The following is a 13,173-nucleotide window of genomic DNA, read 5'->3' as shown; positions in this document are numbered from 1 at the left end:
TGCAGTATAAAGTGATAATATGCCACGGTGCTTCCTGGATTTCTCTGGGAAATGCTACACAAAGTGCATCCAACACCCATGACTCCAGCTTTGAGCATTGACACAGAGAGACATTTGAAAATTAAAATGTTTTGGTACAGCAGTGCTATATTCAAACAGCACACGCACTTCCTAAAGCACCTACTTTGCAAAAATGTTCATAACATAATGGCCTCTTTACATCTAAAATAAAGCATTACAGAATGCTTCACCTTCCCATAAACAGTGCAAACCCATTCCTATGACTAACACCTTGTTGTCCATTTTATATACTATTTGCAATAAATGTAGTCCATTATTGTCCATTAGTGACCCTTAACCGTTTGTCCTATTTTGTGTATGTGTGTCTTCATGTCTGTTTGCATGTGGATGCAAACTTTTAGGGACAGAAATTACTCCCAACTATGTCGACAGCAGCTTCTCCAACTGGACCATCTCCCCGTGGTGCACCTGTAAGGGCAGTGGAAACCAAGAAGAGGAATGTATAAACTTCCTGCGGTACTTCTCCGATAATACATGCCTAAGTGAGCCATCCCGATGCACGGATACTCTGCATGCATCTGAAATGTGTTTTGTAACTGATAGGGGTTCAACAGCCATGCAATACTGATGACAGCAAAGGGTGTGATGCGGTAGTTACTCTTGCTGCCGCGTAAGAGTAGTGTTAACCATGAACTTCTAGTCTAAGGCAACTTTAATGGTTTCATTTCAGATTCTGTTTTTCAGTGTCATAGAGCTCTTCAGTGAGATAACTGGATGTGATGTTGAGGAGTGGATGGTGGTGGGGGAACTGAATGTGGAAATAATGGGGGTGGATCTAAATACTCTTACAGACATCATGGTATTAAAATGTCCCAAATTTTTTTAAAATTTTATTTAAATTAAACAGAACATATTATTTGATTATTACAAAAGAGGAATTAAAGCCGGAAGAATTAAGTGAAAATATTTATGGTTTCATGAATGGAAGGATGGAACTTATTGAAGTCCTAATGTAACCCATGAAATAATGGTCACGCTTCATACAGATGTCTTTTGAAGCTTTATTTTATCTCTCTCTGTCTTTTGCCAGCAGAAACATTGAAACCTACATGAAAATAAATTACATTAAAAGTTATTAAAAATATACATCTCTCATTTTAAAGTCTCTCAAGCTACAGTGTCTGTTGATAAACAGGCCCAAACATGTTAGCACTGCCAAAATGTGACAAAATAAAAAAAATACTGAAAAAGTTGTCAATTTAAATCAACAAAACTTTATACACGGAAAGTAAAACAAAAGTAAAACAAATAAATAAATACATACAGTAACCATGTGCGCCTTTTGAACCAAGTGCAGAATTAAGTTATTTTGGGGTCTCGGCATCCATATTGGATGCCACTGTTATGCTCTTGACTAAACTCTGGCCATGTGACCTATTATTACACTCCATGTTGAAATAAAGTGCACCACATTTTTAACCAAACTTTTATCATATACAATGGCTGTATGAACTCACAAGAATTTGTGACAGAAACATATAAAATAAACATCTCAATGAAACATGTCCCTGAGACAGTTAACACCTAATGAAAATTTGCCTGCTACATAGTTTGATACAACTTATCAATTGGCATCCCTTTGCCGACTGATTGAGTTGGAATGAAATGTTCTTAGTTTCTCAGAAACTAGTAATTTCTTATCACTTCTCATCCTTCCTTTGGGCAAGATATGCCCAGACTTTAATACAAAAGAAACTATTTGCATGTCATTTTCATATTCAATCTGAGAGAGTTAAAGGGCTTATCCCTTGCGGGAGGAAAATGTCATGAAAAGGAACAGATCTAGCACTAATGAAATAATGTCAGAAATGAAAATACATATCATGTGTACATTAATGCATAACTCAGGGTGCAGCATGACACAGTGGTTACCTCAAACATCCTTACTGTATGTTTTTTTCACTGAGAAGTAAAATACAGCAAGCGTCTTCCTTGCTATGGCAAGTGAGCAGTGTCATCAGCGCTACAAGACACCATTGCCTTTAACATGTTCCATTGTGTGGATAATGCTTTCAGACCATTTCAATAGATTGCTGGGGTACCGTTTTAGCTGACTGTGCAGGATGAGGGATGAGGCTGGGAGCTGAGGAGGCGTCTTGAAAAATAACACAAAATGCAGCATCTCCTCTCTGCAGTCAAGGGGAACAGGCGATAAACTTCCACACACCAGAGAGGAGAATATACACAAAACACACTCACAAAACAGTACTATAAATACATACATACATATACTGTATGTATATTGTTACACTGATCGACCAACCAAAGCACATTCAAATTGAAAACCATGCGTTAAACAAATCATTCATTATCCACACTCTCTTCTCCACTCTCTCCATTTGCAAGATCAAGCAAATGGAAAGTCCAACAGAGGAACTTTCAATATTTAGTCAAAAATGTGTGGAGGCCAACCAAAACATCCCAGCTGAAAGGATTTTATAATTATAGTCCAAACATAGTCTGAACCCGGATTTTCCTCCCCTCTCTGTCTCTGTTACGCTTGTTCTCTCCTCCCTTGTCTCTTACTCCATCTGTCCCTGCAGGTAGGGCAATGCATGTTATCCCCAGAGGTTAAAGGAAAACTTATCAGAGTCATTAAAAAATTGAATTGCTATTGGCAATGAGCTTAATCACTCAGTTGAACATTTGGGTGCAGTAAAACATCCTGTGTAGCGGCCCTCCAGCCAACTAGTTTGATTTATGACTTTATTCCCCCCATCTTACAGCATCTGTAGGGGGATAGCTAGCTACGCTGACCCTGACAAACAGATGCGTAACATCACATGTCTCAGCAGTACTTCACTAGCGCCTCACTGTTAGCATCAAAGTTGTTAGGCTTCACTGGTGAGCTCTGTTCCTCTCTGTGCTCTTATTTTCTGGCAGCAGCAGCCTAAATCACAGTTGAACAGAATGAGAAACATGAAGGCTGCTTTTGTATGTGTTAAGTGTGCAGGGGTGTGCGTGTGTGTGTGTGTGTGTGTGTGTGTGTGTGTGTGTGTGTGTGTGTGTGTGTGTGTGTGTGTGTGTGTGTGTGTGTGTGTGTGTGCCTTTGTATGTGCTGTACAGTATGTATACTTGCATGTGTGCGTGTTCAACCCTGTGTGGGAGAGAGGATGTGACAGACAAATCTATGTGGCCATGCATCAGGAGTACTAAGGACTGTGTGTGCGTGTGTCCATCCGATTATGAGTGTGTGTTCCATAGCTATCCTGTTTGTCCTTTGTGTGGCGGTGGGGAAATGCCATATCTTTTTTATTTGGGAATGTTTTGAATTTGATCAGTCACATAAATCTATTCAAAGTCATCTCTGCATGCTGACCTTATAATGGAGGTGGTTGCCAAGCAATTACATGCCTTGCCTTCTCTCTGGCTGAACAAAGAGAAACAAGCCTCGTGTTTTAAACGGATGAGCAGTGAAAAGGTACTCAGCCTCTATTTTACCATATCTAGCTGAAAAGCTGACTGAACAGGGATTTATCACATTTTTGCAGAGACTCACACATGCACTTAGACAGAAAATTACACACATGCATACAGTACATCTGCAGGTGGATACACAAGCACTCATATGCATTCATAGACTGCTCTCCTCTGTTTGAGTTGATTGATTTTCTGCTTTAAAAAAATTACGTTTCTGTGTGTACAACTGCTGGCAAACAAATTGGGGTTCATCATCTCAAGTGCGGACATTATGCCACTATTTGGTCAGCTTGTTGCAAATTTGAGAACGGCTGTTGCAACATAGAAGGGTTTTTGTAATGAGCTGAGAACATGAAACAAAGTTGTTTGTATTTGATAAATGTTTCCATTGTGTCTGCAGAATACCTTATAGAAGGATAATTACTAGCGAAATTGACAGTATACACTTATTAGGAATTCAAAAATAAGGCACAGCTTAAAATATTAAACATAATGCATTATTGATTTCACAGACAATCCTGTGAATGCTGTTTTTGATTAATTTGGCGCGCAACTCTCAAGCCTACTGACGAATCAAAAAGACTGGCTCTCCGTACTCTCTTTACTCCATCCTTCCTCAATCCCACTCCGCCCTCCCTTGTTCCCTCGGTTGCCAAAGATTGGGCAGGGGACCAAGAAGTTGACTTAGAGCTGTCTGTCTGCTAGCTGTCTTCTTGCTGGGACGGCAGTCAAAAACAAATGACTTTATATCTCTGTCCCTGCAGGAAATGCCATTAAGGCTTTTGGTTATGGGATAGACAACATGCAGAACAAAAATGTGTCTGTCCCAGGGCCATCAGCGACGACGAAGACGGGGTCAGACTGGTCAACAGGCACTTCAGAAGCTCCCTTTGTCACCATCCCAAAGGTAATAGGTTTGCATTGATTGTTTCATTGCTTGAGATATTGCAAATGTCACATTAATATGAAAAATGCAATGCAGAGTCATTATTTACTGCCATCTGTCAGTCAGATAGGCTTTTTAAATCAAGAGTATTAATCCTGGAGTCATATCATATCGTTATATAGGTCAGGTCATTGTGTGGAAATCAAACAGCAATGGTGGGGTTCTTTTAACATACCCATACATTTTAAGCAGTTTCCAGCAACTTCTTTGCATACATTTGTTCAAATGGACCTATTACAAGAGTAACCACAAAAACACTCCTCCACTCTGCTTTCATGAAAGAAGGATTTTGTACAGAGGCAAAATCATAAAGCTCAACACGCTGCACCATTCACAGTCACATCACATTCAATCTCTATGCTTGTTATAGCAATTGGCACATCAGAACAGACGCTTTATGATAAGACAGTTTATGCTACACCCAAGATGATGACATTTGGTTGAAATATTATATTTCTCTCTCAGACAATGAAATAGTGAAAGAAATGGGAGGTGGGGGTTTTAATCTGGATTAGAGGTTCTAAAATACTGGCCCAGGGCCTGTTCTATGCTGAATGCCGTCTCCTCTGAAGACTGCAGTCATCTTGGCTATAACTGGGTTCACCGTCTGGAGCAGAAAAACATCACTCTTTGCTGTGCTGCATGTGTGTTTGTCTTTTAATAGAACTGTACTTCATTTTCTCTTCAAATAAAATGTGAAAATGGCAGAACCATATTGTCTGCCAAAGACTCTCTCTCTTTCTCTGTCTCTCTTGAACAGAACAGGTATATTTCACTGTACTTTGGGCCAGGGAGAGGTTTTCCTTCCTTCTTTTCTTTTTTTATCTAGCTGTTGGGTTTGATTAGTTTTCACAATGAAATATTGTTGTTTTACAGATGTATTTTAGATGTGCCATGCCGCCTTCTGGTGTAAGACTAATGATGCTTTTCACCTTTGCAGGAGACCTAGTTACCACGCTTGGCTTGTATTAGACACTGTTGTATAAAACTGTACTATGTAAAACCTTCTGCCGCAGCTGCTGCTGCTGCTGTTGATGTTACTCTTAATGTAATTTTTCAGTGACTCTTACAGATATACACAAAATCCAAGCAGTGTTCAGTATTTATGAATGCAAATGTGCATGCTGAATGAATGGCTCCCATTAAGACATCTATTTTGAGTAATTCCAGGGGCTTTCACAGCCATTAAATGGTCACACTGCACCCGAGTCATGCGGTATTGTCCTTTACGCAGAAACCCTCATTGTTGTGAAGACAGCAAATTAAAACCTTAAAAATGCTGCAAAGAGAAGAATAAATGAACAAGCACCGCTGATAACAACAACAGTGTGTATGTTTGGGAAAGGTGTTAGAGAGAGAGAGAGAGGGAATGGATGGTGGAATTGCTTTCTCCAAAGGTTCTGTGTGTGTGTGTCAGTATTGATGCACCGCTCTGTGCCTGTCTCACTGCAGCGTGGTGTTTAATTTATTGTAAAAATGGTAATTAGGAAACAATAAGACGTGTGATTACTCAAGCAGGAAGTTTATAATTAGAGAGGGAGCTGGTAGGGACATTTTGGGCGGCCCTGTGTTCTCAGACAACTATGCCTGGCAATTAAAACTTGTCAAACTTCCCTGGCAGATAAATTGGGGGAGTGTTGTTATGGTATGAGTCCTCTTGGCAGAAGACTGAGTGTCCAAGGCTGTAAATCTCATGGCGGCCAGCGTGGGTCCAGTAGTAGCAAGCACACACATGCATGCACACATGTGTACAAATAGCCTGGGTAACAGAATATATTAGGTTTGTGATAGATGGATGAATGACAAATGACCATGACACCAAAGGATGACCTATTATAAGAAGCACAGTCACAGAAGAGTGAGTAAAGGAGAATATGCAGTCTGTTACTAATCCTGTTCATGTCAGTCATACGGCTCTCTTATAGTTTATAGAGTATTTTCAGCTTATTTAGATGCATAATTATTCAAAATGTCACTCCCAGTGGTTTCGGGCTTTATCCCATGCTCAGTGAGTAAACATGTGGGCTGAAACTTGGTGCTTTGAGCCTTGTATGTCAGACGGCTAGCCATCACAAGTCCTGATTTATTTATATGAAGAAAAACAATAGTTTTTCCATATATTAACATGGTTCTGTAGAGTTTGATGAAGGAAATTGTAAACTCCCAGTGATGTCTTTATTCCCAGGGTCAGTGTGGGTCTCACAGATAAGATGGATTTTGTTTGTCGTATAATTGTAATCCTGATTTAAATTGTCCTCTCTTAATATATTCTTGAATAAATAATTGTTCAAGTTGAACTGTTCATTTGTACTGCATTTTGAGTTTACTTTTCAATGAAATATTAAAACAGCTTCTGTATGTGAACCCCCAAAACCTCATAACCACTGGGAAGCTTGTGTTGTCTGTGTTCCCATGTAACACTGTCATGTGTTGATTTTCAGCTCAGTTGAATAGAATTGATTGTGGGCAAAAACTACGTAACTCAGGGTTACTCAATAACTAACCTTGCGAAATGCAGCCCCATTGCACTGTAAATTTGATCAATGATAAAAACACTGTCAACATGTGTAGTTGCCTGTTCAATGACAAGTTTGATACATTCTCATAAACAGTTTAAATAAATACTTGTTTTCTATCCTGTGCATGTGTCAAAGCATGAGTAAATGAGTGCGTGTTTTGACATTGTCTGTATTCTGTCACGGTGCATGCATGTGTATGTGTTAATGTGTGTGTGTACCTTTTCAGAAGCATTTGTGTGGATATTGGCTGCAGCCAGAGATCTGGACTCTTGTCAACAGGCTGCTGCCACACATCACTGCCCTTGCTAATTAATTGGCTTTTAGTCGCGGATGTGTTTGGTGCATTGTCAAGCTACCCATAGTTTTTTCCCAAATTTTTTTGGCAAGTGTCATTTAACCATTAATTTGTAGAGTGTTGCGTGTGAATGCACAAGCCCAGGTACTGGGCAGCTATTTTGGATACTATTCTCTTTCCCTTTACAGTAAAAAATAGCCCTCCTGTCCTGTTAATATAATTCAACACTACTTTCTTGTTTCATTATTTATTTTCTCGTTTATATGTTGCCTTGTTCTGTTAGAAGATGAGGTGCTGATAGATAACATCTGAGTAGACATTTTTTCTGTGTACAGGGAAATGAACCAAAGAGCAATCTCTGCAAAGGTTACACTGGTGAAGATGAGTTAAGGGGATGATGATGGTAGTGGAGGAGGAGGAGTAGAAAATGTTTCATGTTCCTTATGATGTGCCTCTGTATTGCTGTGCTGGAGTGAAAATGGTGCCTCTGCAAATTGAGCGAGACTACTTTAACTTGGAGGCAAATGGTTATGCTTTGTGTTACAAGAATCCAAGAAAATTGAAAAAATATTCAAAATGCTAACAATTTTATTGAAAAGCACATAATAAGGCCATTGCAGTGTGGATATAACAGCGGAACTCTGGAGGCCATAGAGTTTAATATCTGGACTGATGTGTTCCCACTGCTCTCTGCCATAACATGTCTGTAAACTGAATGGCTTTCTCTCAGTTTGCAAACTGTGCATGTATATATTTTCTCTTGTGCGTAAGGATAAACATTGTAGTAGTTTTGATTGTGCACAGTAACACTGCATACAAGGTGTCTTGCAAGTGTTTTTTCAGCTTTCAGTTTTTTCTTGCTGTAATTTATGCCTTATGAAATATTGAAAGAAATCCACAGCTGCTGCTGGCTTCTGTAGTGTGTGTTTGGCTTCGTAACATGTTTTTCTTGTAAATAAAGTCCGTAATGATAGCTTTAAAAACAGTTTAGAGACTTGCTGGCACAACCTAAAAGAGTTTAAGAAAAAAGAAAAAGTCTTCACAAGAAGCTTTCCTTTGTTGCCAACTTGTTTAAGAAGCAGAGAGCATACTAAGCAGCAGGGGCTTGAAATATACTTCACATATCAAAACATTTGGTGGATCAAAAACTCATGCCAAAGCGGGTCTGCCATGGATACATGTAATTTCTCACTCTTACTCCGACTTTCTGACTCCTCTCTTCTCCTCTGACCCTGGCCTGTCTCGCCAGCCTCCTCCTCCTTTCCCTTATCAAATACCAGAACAAGAAAGCAGCACGAGTGTCTGAGTCATGTCTAACCTTTACACGTCTCTCTCCCTCTGTGTGTCCCTTTATCTGCCCAGTATCCTGAACCAAGAGACGGTGGCTTGGGCAAAACCCGGGGCCTGCCAGAGGATCACTCTGCCTGTCTGTGTGCCAACGTCTGGGCTCTGCTTCCCAGCCTGGTTTTGGCTCTGGTCCTGGCCCAGCATGCCTTATAGAAGTGCCAGGAGGAGAAAAAAGAGGTCATCCACCCACAAGCTGATCCCAAAAGCAGAAGGTGTTATTTCTGAGACTGATATTAAGAAGGCTGAATCTCTGGGCAGTTGACATAAATGGCATTTATGAAAGAGGAAAAAAACAAAAAGAGGAAAAAGGTGGAAAATACTGAAATTTTGCAGTTGTGATTTTGTTGTTTATTTAATGTATTGTTTTGGGCGGACCGCAACTGTGATGAAGCACATGGCTCCTAAAACAGACCCTTGGTAGGAGAGGCCATGAAGGCCATTCTCTAGGAACAACTCTCCCTCTGACTGAGACACCTGGAGAACTGAAGCTGATTATGTCAAGGCTCCTGAACTTTTTTCACCAAAGGAGAGAGAGAGGGAATGAACAACATAATTAAAAGAAGACAGGGTTGACAGAAAAGAAATTGATGCAGAGAAAATGAATGAGCAAGAGGTAAATGGGGTAGAGTGAAAGCGAAAAGAGAAAGCAAGAGAAAGAGACATATTTCTGCTATATCAGTCACACTTTTTTTTGTCTTGAATTGGTTCTTGACTTAAGCTTCTCTTGGATGAACAGACCACAAATTTAGGGGCGGGGAAGGGGAATGATTACATTCTGTCTCTTCAACACAAGTGTAAACTCTAAACTGTAAAGGCTACTCAGTGTTCTAAGTGTTGGTATAGTATCCGTGACCATAATCAATCTACCGTACAGCTCTTTCATTTGGGTGCTACAGTAAACTTTTTCAGCAGGCGGTGAAAAGAACTAAAGTCTGCGACATTACCAGTTAATGGTTCTTTGGTCATTTGAGATGTTGTTGTTGATGGGTGTGCGCCATACGTCCACCTGCACATGTGTATATTTCTGTCTCTATGTATATAAGCAACACTTTTATTTCATTCAACTGAATTATATCTACAGTACCTTGAATGGACATTACTGTATGCTAAGATGGCTCTGTATTGAGTATTGGTACAAATGGAAGGCCTTCATTATCTGCGTTTATATTTGTCTATAAAGGTTTGATCACAAAGAATGTATACAGAGATGAGATGAGATGAGATTAAATGAGCTCAAACTGCTTGGAAAGCCATAACCGGTGTGTGGGTGTATTATACTGTGTTCATTGAGTGTGTGTGGACAATTATTGCAATGTGTGTGCGTCTATGTTTACATGGAGGAGAAAAGTAGCTCATAAGGAGCAGTTGAAATTGCCAATGTGGGGGTTCATTCTGCCCCCTCAGAGAGCAGAGGTTATGATGCATAGTGTAATTAACAGCAGTTTTTTCTAAGAGTAAGGACAGCCACCAGCTTTTGAAAGTGCTTGTGACCCAGCCCTTTAACTATATTGTTCCTCTTTTCATATAATATTTTAAAGATCCCTTATTGTAGGAATTCAAAAATGTCTTAAAAAGCATAAAGACTGGAAACAGGGAAAACAGCTAGCATGGCTCTTTGTAAATGTAACAAAATCTCCAGGATCAGAATCTCCAGGACCAGGATCTCTAAAACTCAGTAATTAACAAGGAATATTTTGTTTGTTTAGTCTTAAAATACATTGTGATTGTGAATATATTTATTTACCAGACATAGCTAAAATCTAATTCTCATCTGCAGTCCCTGCAGTTGAGATTGTCTTACTTTCAACACTCAAAGGCCTCATATGTGCATAGTTATTTGCTGTAATCATTCACCCTGTGATGTGATCACTTCCTAGTGTGATTCTACTGTAAGAAATGGGAAAATGCTAAAAAGAGATCTCATCATGGCCAGCGTGGATAGTGATCAACAACCTTTTCAATGTCGATATGGGTGTCATATTAAAAATCTTAAAGGTTCAGTGTATAATATTTAGGATTATCTATTGACAGAAATGCAACATAATATACATAACTATGTTTTCAATGGTGTATAAAAAACCTACATAATTAACCATTACGTTTCTATTATCTTAGAATGAGCCATTTCTATCTACATAAACCACAGGTCCTCTTACATGGATGTTGCCATGTTGCGTTGCCATGTTTCTACAGTAGCCCAAATGGGCAAACCGCTCTACAGAGTGCGGTTCGTCACTACGCTGAATACGTACAAAGAAGTAGAACAAGTAATGTTAGTTAAAGTAATAAAGTAGTAGCAGGAGTAGTAGTCTACTGGTTTATTAGAAGTAAGAAATTTGGCTAAATGGAAGACCACAGCTATTATTTAGCCGACTAAGCATGTCGGCCACCATAGCTTCTCTTGTGTGCATGGAAAGGGAGTGGGGAGCAGTGCATTCATGTGGTGTCGGAATAACCAGAATCTCTTAGTCCTCCTTAAATCTGTATTGCAAAAAAGTGTTCATGAGACATAAAGGAGTATACAGATTCATGCAAAATCACATATTGCATATATATATTTTGTAAACATGTAATTTGTAAAATGGTTAACGGTTAGTTTGCTATGCATGTAAAGTGAACTAGTCATCTGCATGTTTTTTATACACTCTGTTAATGCTAATCCAACACATCTTTGTAGTAGCATCTTGAATAGCAGCTTGCAATTCGCAACTAGATGCCACTAAAACATACACACTGAACCTTTAACATATACTTTAAAAAACCTATCCCTCCATTTGACTGGAAATCATTTCACATTGGTAAATTTGTAGCATTTCAACTGGAAAGTCTCAAGTGGGCAGATTTCATTATTTTGAACTAGAGGAGCTGAGATCTTCAGCCAACCATCAGTGAGGACTTCAAAGTCATTCAATATGACTGCTGAAACACAGTTATTTTTAAAATATAATGAAGAGAATTATATTTGTTCTGGACTATAGTATATTTCCAAACAAGAACAAGCAGACCAAATAATATTGGAACTTTATTTTAGAATATATCACTATATTCATACACTAAAAATATAAATTTTACCCATGATGTATTGCTTTTCTTTTTAAAACATACGCCCTCTGACATGTATTCAAACTTTCACTGGCATGTTTGCAAATGAACGATGTGTTTTTCTGTGTTTCTGCATACATAAATTTTTCCTTGCAGTGAATGAATGTTGACTGTTACTGACGCACAATCAGTGCTTCCACCAAAATGTTTATGCCTTCAGGCGGCACATCAAGTATAGTGTTATGCCACATAAATGCATGCTACTGAACCTAACATCTTTATGTTACCGGGCGATTTAGAAAAAGGTTTACAATCTGTCACTGGAACAGATGTAAAACTAAACTCTGCTCAATATGTTATTGTTAACTGTGGTTGCACCATAGACAGTGCGGTCAGGCCTGGCATAAATTACAATGATTTCCTAAACTGGTGGTTATACTGCTCTGGTCTGTTGAGAATATAAAATGTCAAACACTTGAACATAATATGTATAATTTCACATTGTGAGCTCCACGTTCAATACATTTGACAGTGACACCGTGTTTGATGTTTTGGCTCGGTCTTGTTATCATTTTGAATGTCAAAAGATATGGTGACTCTTTGAGGTAAAAAATACAGACATTTTAGAGATTTTTTGCCAGTCGTATAACAAATAATCACACATTTGTAACATCAGCCATCATTTCAAACAATGAAAGTATTTCAAAAGATTAAATAATACAGAAGACATTAGTACTTGGTGCTTATGATGGTGCAGTGGATAAGACACATGCCTCTAGTGTGAGAGACCTGGGTTCAATTCCCCCACTGTGACACATCCACCAATGTGTCCCTGAGCAAGACACTCAGCCTCTAGTTTCTCCTGAGGCGTGTGACCTCTGACATATATACCAATTGTAAGTTGCTTTGGATAAAAGCATCAACTAAATGAATAAAAGTAAATACTGTCAGAAGTATGTCCTCAAGCATCTCTGTTTTGTCAGACATTGTTCCTGGCAATACTGCGGTACTTTTGAATTATGATGTACCTGTGTAAAACTTTACAAAACAGATCAATTTAAACAAATCTATCCATCTATCTAACACATACATCTACATCAACAGTAAAACTCTGGTTCAGTGTTTGGGAATAAGAAAACATGTTATGTCAACATTAAACAATTTCCGAGAGAGAAATCCATCAAAGATGAAGCAGAGCTGCAAATTCTCTGGCAAGAACAGCCCCAGTAGTCCATAATGCAATACAGCCGTGATATAGTGCAGACCCCACCACAGACACAACCCAGTGCTCAAGATTTGTCCTCCAACACAGACACTGGTCCTTTTTATAGCATGAAAACCTCATTATTTGTATATGCCTACATTTTCATATCAAATTACAAATACAATATATTTATGCTTACTGACAAAATGTGTATGTTCAGTTTGACACTTGGGCCCTTCTTTACCTGCAGTCACTTACACCTCCATATATTTTACATTGTGCCTGAAATATTGAGTGCTCAGAAGTCTACAGCAGGATG

The 13,173-nt window shown here is 38.9% G+C and overlaps 1 protein-coding gene across 1 annotated transcript in view; it reads left to right on the top strand.

Annotated features, from left to right (window-relative positions):
* LOC119892033 (GDNF family receptor alpha-2-like) overlaps nt 1-12,192 on the top strand; it is a 49,171-nt gene extending 36,979 nt beyond the window's left edge. The window contains exons 6-8 of the mRNA XM_038704105.1: nt 423-563; nt 4,266-4,408; nt 8,624-12,192. Coding sequence (XP_038560033.1) covers nt 423-563; nt 4,266-4,408; nt 8,624-8,761 — 422 coding nt within the window. The 3' untranslated portion in view covers nt 8,762-12,192. The remainder of the gene's footprint in view (nt 1-422; nt 564-4,265; nt 4,409-8,623) is intronic.
* The last annotated feature ends 981 nt before the right edge of the window (nt 12,193-13,173 follow it).

The sequence above is a fragment of the Micropterus salmoides genome, unplaced genomic scaffold (genome assembly GCF_014851395.1).
Source record: "Micropterus salmoides isolate LMB-PRFRI ecotype aquatic unplaced genomic scaffold, ASM1485139v1 Ms_hic_scaffold_7, whole genome shotgun sequence".
Lineage (NCBI taxonomy): Eukaryota > Metazoa > Chordata > Actinopteri > Centrarchiformes > Centrarchidae > Micropterus > Micropterus salmoides.
This window is presented reverse-complemented; position numbering and strand designations above follow the sequence as displayed.